This window comes from Geotrypetes seraphini, chromosome 16 (assembly GCF_902459505.1).
Source record: "Geotrypetes seraphini chromosome 16, aGeoSer1.1, whole genome shotgun sequence".
NCBI lineage: Eukaryota > Metazoa > Chordata > Amphibia > Gymnophiona > Dermophiidae > Geotrypetes > Geotrypetes seraphini.
The window spans coordinates 31,122,051-31,138,086 of NC_047099.1; the positions used below are offsets into that span (position 1 = coordinate 31,122,051).

A 16,036-nucleotide genomic window follows, 5' to 3' on the forward strand; every position below is an offset into this window, starting at 1 on the left:
GACCCATGACACAGGTTCCAATGGACATTTTGTAAGTCTGGGAGCCCTGCCCTGCCTCGCTCCCTTGACCTAGATTGGCCACTGTTGGAAACAGGATACTGGACTTTATGAACCTTCAGTCTCTCCCAGTGTTGCTTATGTTCATATGCTCTTATATTCTCTTAATTCGTACGAGACTGAAATGAAAATATGAACATAAGCAACACTGGGAGGGACTGAAGGTTCATAAAGTCCAGTATCCTGTTTCCAACAGTGGCCAGTCAAGGTCACAAATACCTGGCAAGATCCACCAAAAAAGTAAAAACAGATTTTATATTGTTTATCTCATAAATAAGTAGTGGATTTTCCCAAGACCAACTTAATAATGGTTAGGGGACACGTGTCACTGTTTCTGTGGTGTTGCATTGTAGAGACTGGCCTCTTGGCAGTTCAGTTTAACTTTTGTCTACATACTGTATATACTCGAATATAAACCTAGATTTTTGGGCAAAAGAAATGGTCCAAAAAATGGGGATCATTGTTTATATTTGACTATTACTAATACTTATTATTTCTATAGTGCTGCAAGATGTATGCTATATATTAAATATGTAAGAGACAATCCCTGCTCAATAGAGCTTACAATCCAATTAAAAGACAAACAGGATGAATAAGGGTCAAATGCTTTTTGAAAATCCAAATACACATTATCAACCAGTTCAACTTTATCCACATGTTCATTCACCTCTTCAAAGTAATGCAGTAGACTGGTAAGACAAGATTTCCCTTGACTCAGAGACAGGATCCAAGATGGCCGCTGTATCTCTGCTGCAGTGAGGATGCCGCTGAGACTCAATTTTACCTGCAACAATTATGTCGAAGAGACGGGGCAAGAACGCTGGTGGTGCCTCCCGCGATAAATAGCCCCTTCGGTAACGATCGATGATCCTCTTCGGCGTCTACAACAGGAGCAGGAAGCATCGGGAGCCAGCCTGCTTGGGACACTGCCGGGGAGTAGTGCGGTGGTGAAAACCTCAGGGCTCGATGTTACTCTCAGCCTCACCATCAGGACGCCACCCCTTCAACTGAAGCACAGGTAGCTAGCTCTCCACGGGACCAGAATGCACCCGAAGAGGTAGCTCTCTTGTCTCCAGAGGCCAGTGTAATGGAAAGCTTGCCGATTGAAACAACTCATAGTGACATGCTCTCTCTGCCAGGACCTGCGACCGGGACAACTGAGGTCAGGGGAGTACAAGACTTCATTGAGGTAAATCTAATCTCAGAACAGTCTCATACTGCACAAGTACATCTTTTTTCTCCTACTAAACCCCCACACTTGAAGCATTGTGTGACTTGGTAGTGAATTTAGGGAACTCCTTAAATCCTCAAATTAAAAATTTGGCAAAGAATTGAAAGAACAGAAAGGAGAAATAAAATTGATAAAACAAGGATATCTCAGTTAAAAATAGAGACACAAAACACAAGTAAAGAGCTAATATCGCTAAAACATAATCAAGACTTGTTGGTTAAAGATAATGTAATTCTTAGGAGGAAATTGGAAGCTCTGGAGAACAATGGTCGAGCTAACAATTTGAGATTTATAAATTTTCCTAAGATCTTATCAACTTTTCCTCGAGAAATGGTGAAACGTTACTTTATGGAAATATTGGAAATTCCTGAAAGCTCTTTACCTCCTCTTACAAGAGTATATTATCTTCCTGCCAAACCCCAATCCAAAGAAGAAGAAAATGTTGAGGAATCCCGGGATAGACCATTGGACATTTCCTCAATACTGGAACAATCGGATAGAGAATTGGCTGTTCCAGCCACTCTCTTGCTGTCTGTGGTCTTGGCTCCAGACAAGGATTGGATACTAAAACTTTTCTTTAAAAATAGATCCAAGCTGCCCCCTATGCATGGAATAAATTACCCGAGTTTGTTCGCCAAGCCCCTGCCCTTGTTTACAAGCAGACTGAAAACCCACCTTTTTGATATAGCCTTCAAATCCATAGCCCTATCCACCAGCCCAGCCAGCAGATTAACCGTTCCCTGTAACTGTATCCATTACATCCTGTTTGTCTGTCTAGATTGTAAGTTCTTTTGAGCAAGTACTGCCTTCTTTGTAACTCTGTACAGTACTGTATACAGCTGGTAGTGCTACAGAAATAATTAATAGTAGTAATAGAGATGATGTGTTTTAAAAATATCTTGTTCTGTAACCTGCTTTTGAGAGCGACTGTCGGCCTTCCCCTAGTTTAAAAGATGAGAAACAGATACATACATCCAATTCAACTTATGTCTGAGATGGTTCCAGTCTCTCATTAGTCCCCAAAACCTCCTTTCACATTATCTGAACTGGTATACTATGGTTTCAGTCTTGAAGGCATGAAATCTTTTTCCTCCTCCACAAAGTGATTGCTGGTGTATAATAGGTTTAGGTGTTGTTTATAGAGCTATTGAATAAATCCATTTCAAAGGGCCCCTCATAAATATTTGGGTCCTAGGCACATGCCTATTTTGACTATGGTTTAATCCTGCCCTGAATGTTAGAACATAAGAAGTTGCCTCCGCTGAGGCAGACCAGAGGTCCATCTCGCCCAGCGGTCCGCTCGCGCGGCGGCCCATTGCCTGAGCAGTGGTCCCTGTCTAGCTCTATAGCCTATCTCTACTCCTATTCCTGTAACTTACCTCTACTCCTATCCCTACAACCCATGTCTACACCTATCTATACTCCTCAATCCCTTTGTCCTCTAGGAACCTAGTAACTCTCCTTTAAACTTTATGTACAATAGATGCTGTTTAGGACCATCACTGCCTTAGGTTCTTTCCACCCTAATCTTTTTTGTAAATTTTGATTACAAGAGGAACAACGTCAGTACCTAGATTCTAGTATTAGGCACAGATTTAGGTGGAATTATTTATTGCTGTGGTTCTGTGCTTGTAGTTCCCTCTTTAATTAGAAAAAGTGGAACTACAACTCCATAGATGCCATGGGGTGCAAAGTAAGATTGGCTCAGTCATTTTTTTCCCTCCTCCTCATTCTGAACTCAGCAAATGATCTCATCCCCTTTCACCCAATCCCCTGTCCGCCTTCGCGAGCGCTGAACGTCAAGTTGACGTCTTTAGCTTTGCCTTAAAAAAAAAAAAATCCCTACAACTCAAAGAAGCCCCCAAGAAAGCCCTTTCCCTTGTCACGTGACCTGCCTGGGTATCTTCCTTTCTTTAGTTAAGGAGCAGATTTTTATTAACGAATGCATATATATTTATGTTTCAATGCAAAAAAACACGCTGCTGCTTTTAATTCTGAGTGCTATGGCAAGGTGAATTTTTGTGTCGTCACTTTATCGCGTGTTAAGCTTTAGGTGTTGTATGATCTACCTAGAGGAAATAACCTTAATTTTTCTCGACTATTTTCCTTACCATTGCAAAGAAAACATCTTTTTTTGTCGCTAGAAAAGTACAGGCAGCATGTTTTTGAGCGCTCAAAATACAGGCAACTTTATGGACGAACCCTAAAGGTCCATATTTTCTCCTCCTTTGCAATCACGCTCAGGTTCCACCCTTATCGGTTTCTGATTGGTTAAGAGGACATCTGGGGCGGTGCTTCTTCACAGCATCTTGCTCTCGGATGGGCTAGAGGAGCATTTGCTCCGCCCCTTCTTCCCCTTGCCCCAACACCCAGGAGCCTGCGCGCTCCCTATATATATAGCACGCAGAGCTGCCGCGAGAAAGCAGAGCGCGCGAGATGGTCTCCGAGTGTGGAGCTTGAGGTTAGGAGTTCCTCGCTTCCATAGAACAGTTGGCAAGGGGGGCGGCTGCGGAGGATGCGCATGCGCAAGGCAGGTTGTGTCGTTGAAGGGGGCGGTCTCTTTAATAGAAACAATTTCTGACGCGGAAGAAGGCGTGGTAATCGAACTTTACTTTTCCCGTATAGAAAAGTAGGGTAACTAGAGGGATGGTATCGCGGCGTTGCAAATAAAAGGTGGGGTTTACTTTTAAGAGGGATCGTCAATATAACTTCTTATATAGGAGTCGTAGAGTGACGTCATTTGTGTTATATTTTATCACAAAAAGAAAGCTTTTGTAAAAAGGCTGCGAGGAAGTCTTCCAGAGCGTTATTCGGAAAGGATAGGCCTATGTTTAATGTCCTGTCACGTGTAACGATCCCCTGAATAACTCAAGTGCGTTTTATTTTTGTTGGAAAAAAGCCCATTTCCACCCCCCCCCCATCCCGGCTCCGTTAAGGTCTGGTGACGTCATGCGCGGAGTTGACATATGGTAATGAAGGGAAGTGGGGCTCCTTGAGGCAGTGGGCGGGGTGCATTTGCTGCGCGCGCAGCCTCACGTGGCTTTTTTTTTTTTTTGGGGGGGGGAAGCGCGGGGAAGGTGGTTTTTTTTAAGTTGCCCGGGTTCGAGCGGTTTGCTGACGCGGTTCGGTCCGATTGTGACGAAGTAAAGGGGGCGGGGCAATGGGAGGCCGCGGTCCCCGTCCGCACAGGCTCGGCTCGGGCCGCAGGGGGTAAGCGAGTTGGAGCGGCTGGTTCCGATCGTCGTCTGCTCGAGACCCGCACGTAAGTCCCACCTGAGTCCCCCCCCCCGCAGGCATGTCTTCCCCGGGAGGGGTGGCCCCCGCTCCCTCCTTCCTGGCTCCTCCGCCCCCGCCTCCTCTCTCCAAGCCCTCCGCGCCCGTCCCCCGGGGCCCGCGGAACGGCTTGCGCGCGGGCGCCGCTGCCCCCCAGCGCCGCCGGAGCAGCTTCACGGGCGGGGGAGGGGGGCCGGCGGGCTGCGCGCGGGGCGGGCCGCGGCGGCGCCGGGCCACGTCGGACTGCGAGCCGGTGCTGCCGTGCAACTTCTTGCTGGGCGGAAACATATTCGACCCGCTGAACCTGAACAGCCTCCTGGACGAGGAGGTGAACCGGGCGCTGAACGCCGCCAGCCCGGAGCCCTCGGGCGGCCCCCAGCGCTCGTCGCCGGCCCCCCCGCCGCCGCTGCCTCCGCCGCCTCCCCCGCCCGCCTCCTCCGCGAGCCGGGACCCGGCCGTGCGCATCCTGCGGCCCCGCGACATCACCGACCCGCTCTGCCTGACCTGCGACCCGGGCAGCGACCCTGGGCCGGGCCGGAGCCGCAAGCGCCACCGCCCGCACCGGCACTCGCAGCCGCCGCCGCTGCCGCCCCCTCCGCCGCCCTCCGACCCCCGCGCCTCGTCCTCGTCCCGCTTCCAGTACGGCAACTACCGGCGCTACTACGGCTACCGCACGCCCGCCCGCAGCGAGGACCCGCGCCTGCGCCTCCTCGCGCAGCGGCCCCACTGGATCCGCGGGCGCGCCTTGCTCGACCTGGGCTGCAACGAGGGCCGCCTCGCGCTCAGCCTGGCGCGCGCCCTGCGGCCCGCCCGCCTGCTCGGCCTCGACATCGACCCGGCGCTGGTGCGCTGCGCGCGCCGCAACCTGCGCCGCGAGCAGGGCCAGGAGCGGCGCCCCGCGAGCGCCGCCGCCTTCCCGCAGGCCCTGGCCGCGTGCCGGGGGCCCATCGCCGCCCCGCCCTTGCAGCCCGGAGGAGGAGGAGGAGAGCCCGACGCGCATGGCCACGACTTCCCGCACAACGTCTACTTCGTGCAGGTGAGCTACCCCTGCCTCCCCGCCCCGGAGAGCTTACGGGGGAGGGGGCTGTTGCATTGTGAGCAGGTACAATGGCGCCCCGGTTCACTTAGGGGGGGAGGGGTTTAAAAATAATTTGTTTGTTATAACATTTTATTGATTTGAGGTTCGTAAATTTCCTAAAAGAACACGATTATTTTTAAAAATCTGGGATCCTTGTATACAAAAATTATCCTCGAAAGCAAGAAGTTTAATTCTTAATACTTTATATTAGATATAAAATTTATTTATTTAATTATTTTTTTTATATTAATTATTTGATGTTTTATGTCACCTTTCATTCTAGGGTAGGGAGGGAAATTTGAATGATTTTGATATACATAAATGAGGGGATATAGGAAAAAATAGTGTAGATATATTAAAATATATGTTGAAGGAATGATAAAATGTTTATGCAAATGAAAAATGTGATGTAGGAGGATGTTCTTTACAGTTGAATTCATGGTAAAACATTGTTTAATTGAGTTCAAAACTGTTATAAATTAATTGTGCTTAAACTCCTATAATTCTAAACAAAATATATGAATAAGTCTTGTTAAAAAACAAAACAAAAAAAAAAACATTTTATTGAAGGAATCAAATAAATATACAATAATATCATACAAAGAGATATTCATTATGTCACCTTTCATTCTAGGGTAGGGAGGGAAATAGGTATGATGATTTTAATATATATAAAGTAATAAGGGGGGATATAGGGAAAAATAGTTTACATATATTAAAATATATGTTGGAGGAATGAAAAAATGTGTATGCAAATGTTTTATGTTATAACATTTTATTGAAGGAATCAAACAAATATACAACAATATGATACAAAAAGACATTCTTTACAATCAAATTCACAATAAAACCTTTGCATAAACATTTTATCATTCCTCCAAAATATATTTTAATATATCTAAATGTTTTATTATGAATTTGATTGTAATGAATGACTTTTTGTATCATATTATTGTTTATTTGATTCCTTCAATAAAATGTTATAGTATAAATTCATAATAAAACATTTGCATACATAGGGCAACTTTTACTCTGGCTTCACTTGGTAGAGCTAAGTGCATTAGGACTTGTTTTGAAAGAACATTTGTGTCAAATGTTCACAAGAAGCTCTTCCCGCTTTCTCTTCCCCGTTTCCAAGGTAGGTGATGTGGCTGCACTTTAAACTTGCTGCGAATGGAGGGCTTCAGCACAGAGAGGCCAAGTGACACAGATGTAGCGCTTGACTTGGCCTCTAGTCACTGGGCCCCATTTCCAGATCAGAAAAACTAAACATAACCCCTGTGAAATTACTAAACATAGTAATCAGATAGTCAGGTGATTAATAGCTGGCTTAAGGAATGAGGCTGGAATATGATACTGCTGTTGTATCCTTTCTTACGCACTAATATAGTTGCTTAATAGGGGTGAAGGGAATCTACCCATGTTAGCATGCAAACCCACTGAGCTGGGAATTGTTCCTGGGGTGTGTGTGAAATAAATTTTACTTTTGGCCTCATATGGGGAGTAGCAGGGGCAGAGTGAGTGGACCAGGTTAACTGGCTGTACTTTGAGGCTTCCTAACAAGTTCTTCAAGATAGGTGGGGAAGAATACTAACTTTTTTGTCAGCAGGCATGCTTTAATGTTTACGGTTTGCATGTCTCTGGAGCAAGTGCATTTTAGTGTGTGTGTTCTAACTTGAGGCTTATTACATCTAATGTTCAATTTTCTTAGCTCTATAATGGTCATAAGAATCCTAGTCACCAGAGGTTTGAAACTCGTTTCATCATAGTAAAAAAAATTTGACCCAAGATTTACGAAGAGCCTTAATGGGTAGAGAAGGGAGTTTGAGATATTCCAGGGTTCTCACTCTTTTCCTTTCCCAAGGTCTAACTTCTCTCCCCTCTTTCTTCCCTCCCAACCCCTAGCCAAAGGTTCTTTACCCTCTCCAGGCCCTGACCTTTTAATCTCCCTTTGAATCCCGCACCTCCTACGCCTAGTCGGGTACCTGGTGGTCTTCGTGGCAGGAGTACGGCCCCCCTCGATCCTGCCTCCTAAAATGGCTGCTGCGACCTCTCGCAGCAGCTCGCAACACTACAGGAAATGCCCTGAAAGGTGGTGACAACCATTTTAGAATGCAACCGTGAGGATGCAGGAGCGAGAGGGCCATTCCTGCCACGAAGACCCCCACTGGACCACCAGGTACCTAGGTAGGGGGGGTTGTGAAGTTGGGAGAGAGATTAAAGGGTCCAGGCCTGTAGATCCACAGGTTGCTGACCCCTGATCTAGGGGATCCCTCGCTTTAAATCTACTTGCTTGCTTTTTGTGTGCTCTCTTGTTGGATGATCTGAATTTCTATAGTAACCTTTTTTGGCCAGAGCATGATTTTGAGGAGTGGGGCTTATTTGATTCAAGGATCACAAAGGTAAATTGCAATGCAACATCAGCCTTTTGCTTAACATTTCAGTCACTCCTAAAAGTAAACAAATGTGGAGTCGTATCTGTGCTCCCAATATCAAGCATCTCCCACACACCTAACCTACCCCCCCCCCACACACATAGTTAAATGTATATAGGATGGCCGATGGTATAAGACTCAAGAGGGGGTTATAAGTTAGATCTTATTTTTAAACCCGTTCAACACTACTATAACTACACTCTGCTTCCCACATCAGTGCATGAAATTGGTTTGAGTGGGGTTTTTGTGCTTTTAGTTCTAATCCAGAGGCTCAAGATGTTGCCTTAGGAAGCCTTTCACCTTGCTTGCCTCAGTTTACCCTTCTGTAAGTGGTGCTGGAGAAGGACGACAAGGAAGATTATTCTGTTTAAACTTTTCTTTCATTTGGGTTGTTGTAGGGGCTGTGTGTTTACTTCAAATGTCTGTATTAAACTGAAATGGTATTCTGGATGATATCTACTTTATCCACCCAAGTTTCTGGGACTTTATCTTCCTGGAAGTAAAGCAGGAGGTGACGTGTTCTGGGTTTCCCCTTTCTCCGTTTCCTTAAGCAAGAGGGCTAAGATTTGAAATGCTGCTTTTTCTCTTCTGCTTTCTCCTTATCTTTGGGCTCTTCTCTTTTTTTTCCCTGCTATTTTGATATGTTTGAATTAAACCTGGGGAATCTCCTTGGCCACAGTCGTACTCTTCAGTTGCTTAAATCACGAATACAGCCTCCAAGGCTCAGTGGGACATCTGACTTCACGGTTTGGGAGGACTGTAATAAACAGTACAGTAGTGCCTCCATTTTTGTGAGGGTAGAGGAATAAAGGATTTATAATGGCAGGAGATGCATGCTTCAGAGATCTCGGGGGAATTAAACAGGATCCACACTTTGGATCCTGCAGAAGAGCAAAGGGGTGCAATTTCTCTGACTGCTCTCATTCTTGCCAGCAACTGCTACTGCCTTGGGATGTAAACTGTGTTTTGATGGTTTGACTCTGCTGTTTGACATGTTTAGCACCTGACAGAGGAACATTTCTCCAACAAGTCTCTGCTCTCCATAGGGTAATTACGTGTTGGAGCGAGATGAACTGCTGGAGACCCAGAGTCCTGAATTTGATGTTATTCTTTGCCTCAGCCTGACCAAGTGGGTGCATCTGAACTGGGGAGACGAGGGTCTGAAGCGCATGTTCAAGCGAATCTACAGGCATCTACATCCAGGGGGTGTCCTTATCTTAGAGCCTCAACCCTGGGCTTCCTACGGCAAGAGGAAAAAGCTGACGGTGAGCTCTTGAGAGTTGTGTATTCAACCCCCTGCTCTCCTCTCTTCTGAAGTATCATGGACTCTATGTGGTCAGTGCTTATACCTTTTTCTCCATATCAGAATGGGATTTTATTTTTTGGGGGGGTGGGGGTGGAAGGAAGTGGGCAGCAGTTTCACGTGCAGACTGTTCTTTAAAATAAAAGAAAGCTAGAGAGGATTAGGAGTTGGAAGAATCACCATTTCCTATCTTTTCCTACCTTTGATATCCGGGTCATTCCACGTCAAGTGGTTAATAATGAAAATCATCCCCACTTGACCTCCTCCAAATTGATTAAATTTTGTGTGGACGTTCCCTATAACCTCAAATGAAACCATGTAAAAACAATTTTCAGCTGGATTGGTTTGAGACCTAGAGGCTGTCAAATATAGGTCAGTCTCTTGCTCTACGTAACACAAAATGGCAACTTTGTCCAGCCACTTACAGCCCAACAAAGCCTGGACTTAAATTTTATGGATTAATACAATCCCTGGCACTGATTTCATGTGCAAAGATTGAAATGTAGCATTAATTTACCTCCCCTTTTATGAGCCAGCAAAGTAGGCAAAAAATGTAAGAAGAAATTTAATGTCTACTTTGACTCCTGTATCTTGATTCAAGTCACGACACGACATGCACATAGAATTTGCATTAAGAGACTTTGCAGCCAATTGGAAACAAAGATAATAATGATAGAAAGAAATTATATTAGTGCTTTATACAAATTTTGACTTTTTGTGTGCAAATATCTCAACTGTACATGTCCATTTTTTTTTTTTTTTATATCACTTGAGAGCATCTTTCTTGCTACAAAAACTATTCTGTTCCATATTTGACCCAACCTTGCTTTGGCCAGAAGTTAGGTCTCAGATGTATGCATTATATTCACATGCATATACACAGGGCTGTGGAGTCGGTAGATAAATGTTCCGACTCAGACTCCTCAGTTTTTTGTACTTCAGACTCTGACTCCGACTCCAGGTACCCGAAATTTCCTCCGACTCCTCGACTCAGACTCCACAGCACTGGTTAATTTTCAGATTGTTAAAATGGAATGTCAAGTTGAGAGAAATGAGCATTTTCGACACCACCTTCTTTTTGCTTTTAATCAAGGTTCTAAGGCCGCAGAATCTGCTTGCAACATTTGTGCTGTGTATATAGTGGGTGCTATAGCTGAAAGAATTGCTCGTGATTGGTATGCCAAGTTCAAAAATGGAGTCGGTAGATAAATGTTCTGACTCCGACTCGACTCCTCAGTTTTTGTACTTCTGACTCTGATTCCGACTCCAGGTACCCAAAATTTCCTCCGACTCAGACTCCACAGTCCTTCATATAATACAGTGGTAAAAAAAGGGGCATCTTTGGCATACCATTGTATAATATGCAAATGAGCTAGAGGCGTGAAATTGCATGGTGCAGCTAAGTTTGTTGGGCTTGCCATGCTAACTCAGATTATGGCATCCCCTGATTACACATATTCTTGTAAATGGCCCATCAAAATGGACACTAAAGCGCATAATCGTCTGTTTATTCAACTTGTCAACCTGCTGCCCTGCCAAAATGTTGCTTGCATGTATGACAATTAATGGTGGATTGGAAATAAAGGCATTCTCCGTTTTACGAACATCCAACTTACATGGGACTCGTACTTCTGAACAGGGGTCCTGCTCTCCCTTTGGTGTCCCAATGCGCCCCTCTCCCTCCCTCCATTCTGTTCCCCGAGTACGTGCCTCCCTCTGGCGAGTGTTTACATTCTGCCCAGCTCCCTCCTCCCAGCCGCAGTCATTTCTCTGCGCAAAGCCATGGGCAGAGGCTCCTACGCATGTCCTGCGGCTGCCATACTGTTCTTTGATCACATGGTTGTTTTTGCTTCAAGGTACTTTATGGCTTAGTTCCTAAATATAAAACAGACCTTTTCTCTTTCACAACCAACAGACATAGGCGAAGCTCACACCCAAACTTTGTTTCTCCACTGGTCAGAGGTTGTAAATTTAAAAGTAATCACCAACATCTTTTCTCACATCAAGCAGCACTGTGGGTTAGAACTTCACGCTCCTACGGTATATTAAAAAATTGTTATTATTATTAATTTTTTGTCCTAATAAAGATTTACAGTTGTTAGCCACAGATTTCCATTATCCCAGGACAAGCAGGCAGCATATTCTCAACATGTGGATGACATCATCTACAGAGCCTCGAGCGGACATTCTCGCAAGCAAACTTGCTTGAAGATCTTCAAGCTTGTGCGTGTACCATGCAGGGCGCGCTTCTCCTCAGTGGGCCTCAGTTCTTAGTTTTCCGTGGAGCCAGAAGCCCTGTTCCTCTGCTCTGTGCGATCGCTAAATGCCTCTTGCACTGCAGCTTGCTCCTTTTCTTGTTTTGAAATCGAGTGAGTCGCTGTGCGGCGCGTTTCTTAAAAAAAAAAAAAAAAAAACAACAAAACAAAAACAATTTTCGATTTCAACTTCCATTTTGCGTGGACCTGGGGACTGGGCCGCCAGACCTCGCGCGGCGGTGGTTATGGCCCTATGTCCCGGCATTTGTCTGGGTTTACTAAGTGCGGTCGGGTTATTTCCAATACCGACTCTCATCATTGGTGCATCGAGTGTCTGGGGGCTGACCACCGGACTGAATCCTGCCCGCACTGTGCTTCTCTTCAACCGTGGGCACTTCAGAGAAGGCGGGCGAAAATCCTCAACCTTTTGGGGGCCATGGATCCCTCGGTCGGCGCAACCTCGGTCTTGACCCTGGCCTCGGCGGGTGCCTCGACCTCGTCGAAATCACCTTCTTCCACTAAAGGTTCGGTGCCTGTTCCGTCGAGACCTGTGGCTTCGGGTAAGTCTCCTGTTCCTCCCTCAGGTGCGCCAGCGACGAACCAGTGCCTTGCCATTTTTTAACATTTAAATGCAGGTTGAAACCTTATACTTTCTGGCCTATTAGAAATAGCAGCTCAAAACTGTGGCTCGGTAAGTTTTCTAATCATAAAATTGCTCTTTCAAAAAATGGTGCAAGAAAGAAAGATTAAAAGATGTACAGTTTTGATATGACATTTAAAATAGGTAAAAATTTGCATAACATTTTTCAACAATAATAGAGATTTATCTCCTAAAAGGACTGTATGCCTAAAAACTTACAGGGCAGTAAGTGGCCATAATCTCTTCCCGTTCGAAAATCTGACCCCTATTGTGTTTTCTGTTCAGGAGCTATGTTGTATCAAATATTTTGCCTGCGCATTCATGACACTTTTTCATCAACTTTGTGGCCTCCCAGTGATGTACCAAAGCATGCACCAATTATCTGAGTGGTATATTTGGATTCAACACAAAAAGTTGCACTAGAAATGATTTTTAACTTGGTCGAGCAACTATTCTATCCGCTACCTGAACTAAAAGTTAGTTTTTTCACCATCTTCCTTGGAACGAAAAAAGTGGCCCTGATAACGAAGCCCCTAACTTTGGAAGAAGTTGAGATCCTGCTCTAAGACTTTGCACATGTTCACTGCATGTCTTATTGGACTTCCAGTAAAAGTTTCATCAACTTGTGAGATGGTAAAGTGGGGAAGCCTAGACTACTTGACCTGGAATGGCCCATTCCATAAATCTATTGCTCTCCTTGATTTCCTCTTAATCTCTCCACTTGATTTCCTGACAGGAAACAATTTTCAAGAACTATCAGCAAATCACTCTGAAGCCGGACCAGTTCACCTCCTACTTGCTATCTTCTGAGGTTGGCTTCTCCAGCTATGAGCTGCTGGGTACACCCCAGACCTCTTCCAAAGGTGAGTCTCATGGTGAGGGAGGAAGTTCTGGGTTCTCCAGCTACAAGCTGCTTTATCTTAGAACTCCAAGGGATTGGGGTCTGAAATTTGGCGAGTAGAAAGTTTACTTCAGATCTCCTGTGCTACTGTGGAGAAACAAAAACAGGTTTAAACTTTTGCTTTCACCTGTTTACAGTCTAGTAATTTTCTAGACATTGGGTCATTGGGGTGGGCAGACTAGATGGGCCGCGGCCCTTATCTGCCGTCTTTTTCTATGTTTCTATACACAATGTATAGCATTGTTGATGTTTGATTGTGTCGGGCTGGTTTGAAGGATTTGACTTGGGCTTACACTTTTCCAGTAATAACTGAGTTACACTGATTTAGGTAGATTAGGTATTTCATTGTCCTCTGATGGCTCATAAATTCTACCACGTAGATGAAAGATAAGTAACTCCTAAGATCATAAGGCCAGAGTTTTCAGTGGAGGGATAGTACTAGATACAGGGGTCTGCTGATCGGAGGATGGGAAAATATGGCATTAATTCATACAGTAGAGGTTTACTGATGCCTTAGTGCAGGGGTGTCCAATGTCGGTCCTCGAGGGCCGCAATCCAGTCGGGTTTTCAGGATTTCCCCAATGAATATGCATTGAAAGCAGTGCATGCAAATAGATCTCATGCATATTCATTGGGGAAATCCTGAAAACCCGACTGGATTGCGGCCCTCGAGGACCGACATTGGACACCCCTGCCTTAGTGTATTTAGGGAGACCTGGGGGTTCTCGTCACTAGAACACACGGCTCCTCAGGACCGTTCCTGGCTGGGGGGAGGCAGCTTTGGCTCTTTATTCCATACTCAGCTTACAGATAAAAAGCAAATTTATAGAAATGTGTTGGTTAAAAATTTATTTTTTTTTTCCCCAGGCTTCCAGCGTCCCATATATGCGTTCCACAAGGGCAGACCAGTGGAAGAGAAATGAAGATAGGCATCAGACCAGCTGAACAGTCTCTCAGGCTTGCATTTTAATCTGGCCTCTAGAAGCCAGGACTCGGCCTGTCCATGCTGTCTTCTGGAGGTGATCTTGGTTTCCCATTTCAAGGACTATAATGGCCATACTTAAAACTTCATGCCGGGATCAGATCCTTTTTGGAACTGCTTGACTATCTTACTTGCTTTGCCCACCATGGAAGCCACAGTTGATCAAATCCTATGGCCAGAAGGGGACAATAAGGGTGAATGTTACGACGTCTCGCCTCTAAATTCTCGTACACTCACACTTTTTATTGTTTCTCATGAACTACATATGTCATCTCTGGTCAGAGTACAAGCTCCCAGAAGAGTTTTTGGGGTGGGGAAAAGTGCCCTCCCCAGTGCTACACACTCGAGAGATGATCTTGGAATCTATTAAAAGGACTTGTTTTTAGATTTGGGTTTTCATTCAGTAGAGTCTGCTGGCTTTTTTACATGCTCAGCAGAGGTTTTGTCTACCCTTTGTCAAAAGCTGATCCTGTCCCCTCCCTCATCTACAGACAAAACAAAGTCTCCGTGTGGACTGTTAATACCAGTTGAGACACAGCATACCTTGTCACCTTCCCTCAAAGCCATATATGCGGAAAGTGAGGAAGGATCTGGGAGTGGGGCTGTGCCCCTCAGTTTTTACTAGATGAAAGGGGACGGGGAGAAAACGGATTGAAATATTTTCTAATGGTGTAAAAGATTTTTCAGTAGGGAAGAGGGAGGTCTACCTAGGGTTGTGCCCTAGACTGCCCTGATATTAACAGCGGATGCCACAGCCATGTAATGTTACCCTAAGCTGTGTACAATGATTTCTTGTGCTGGATGGGTGAATGATACCCCCCCCCCCTGTCACCTTCTTTGAGAGTACTCAAGGACCAGATTTTTCCCCCACCATAATGCTGGATAGCAGCTGGCTAAGGGGGAGAGGGAAAACAACACAGCCATGTTAAAAGTCAGTCTTTAATGCAATCTGGGGTGGGGTAAAGGTTTCTGTACTCATAAATGGGCCTTGTCAGGGATGCACAGCTTGCAGTTAACCTCTGCTGGGAAACAAAGGTGAATCTGTGTTCTGCACTCTAAATAATAAAGATTGTTTTGTTTTTTCCCCTTTTTATTATTTTAACTACAGTATACTACATTTTGACTTAACTTATACTTTTCTGCCTTTGTAATAGGGATACCTGAGCCGTAGGTTAATCTGTGATTAGTCGAGTGACATTTTGGGTGAAGTGAGTGTGTGTCTGGGCTATCCCTGGCCAGATTTGCATCCCCCCCAAAATCCAACTTCACCGTGTTTTCCATGAAAGGAGATGCTGTGAAATTGCAGCTGTGTGGATGTGTCCTTTCAATAGGAGGGTTTCAGGATTAGATTATGCCTTCCTCTAGGTCTATAACAAGGTCATGAAGTTTTACTGTCCTTGTCCCATCTCCCCCCCTTTTTTTTTTCCTTCTTAAGTTTCAGAAACTTAGCAGCTGTGCCTAGCTTAGATTTTCTTGCTGCTTATTAGATCGGGGTTCGCTAGCAGCGATCGGTTTTGAAATGTTGATATAAATATCTAGAATTTACAGCACATTCATAGGTGTCGGACCACTCGTTGCATTTTGTGCTGTTCTGTATTATTCCACTCCTTGCTTAGCCTCTCCTTCCTGCGCGTGTATTGGATCTGCCTTAAGACTTTCACAGTGCGTATGGTTTTAAGCGATAGGCTCAGGAGGAATCTAAGGCAATGCTTTTTTTAAAGAAAGGGTGGTAGACGTGTGGCATAGACACTGTCTAAATTCAAGAAAGCGTGGGGCAGGCACCCCCGCTGGATCTCTTAGGGAAAGGAGATAGTGGATGCTGCTGATCAAACTAGATGGGCCATTTGGCCTTAATCTGCCATCATGTTTTTATGGCTTAAA

At 45.1% G+C, this 16,036-nt stretch overlaps 1 protein-coding gene across 1 annotated transcript; it reads left to right on the plus strand.

Annotated features, from left to right (window-relative positions):
* Positions 1-3,694: 3,694 nt before the first annotated feature.
* On the plus strand, positions 3,695-15,238 carry MEPCE (methylphosphate capping enzyme). The gene is made up of 4 exons (XM_033924652.1): positions 3,695-5,597; positions 9,121-9,339; positions 13,009-13,135; positions 14,041-15,238. The coding sequence occupies exons 1-4, from the start codon at positions 4,584-4,586 to the stop codon at positions 14,094-14,096; spliced, it is 1,416 nt and encodes a 471-aa protein (XP_033780543.1). The 5' UTR covers positions 3,695-4,583; the 3' UTR covers positions 14,097-15,238.
* The last annotated feature ends 798 nt before the right edge of the window (positions 15,239-16,036 follow it).

Coding starts and splice junctions, on each gene's coding strand:
- MEPCE (XM_033924652.1), top strand. CDS start 4,584: ATGTCTTCCCCGGGAGGGGTGGCCCCCGCTCCCTCCTTCCTGGCTCCT. Junction 5,598..9,120: donor ACAACGTCTACTTCGTGCAG/GTGAGCTACCCC, acceptor TGCTCTCCATAG/GGTAATTACGTGTTGGAGCG. Junction 9,340..13,008: donor GCAAGAGGAAAAAGCTGACG/GTGAGCTCTTGA, acceptor ATTTCCTGACAG/GAAACAATTTTCAAGAACTA.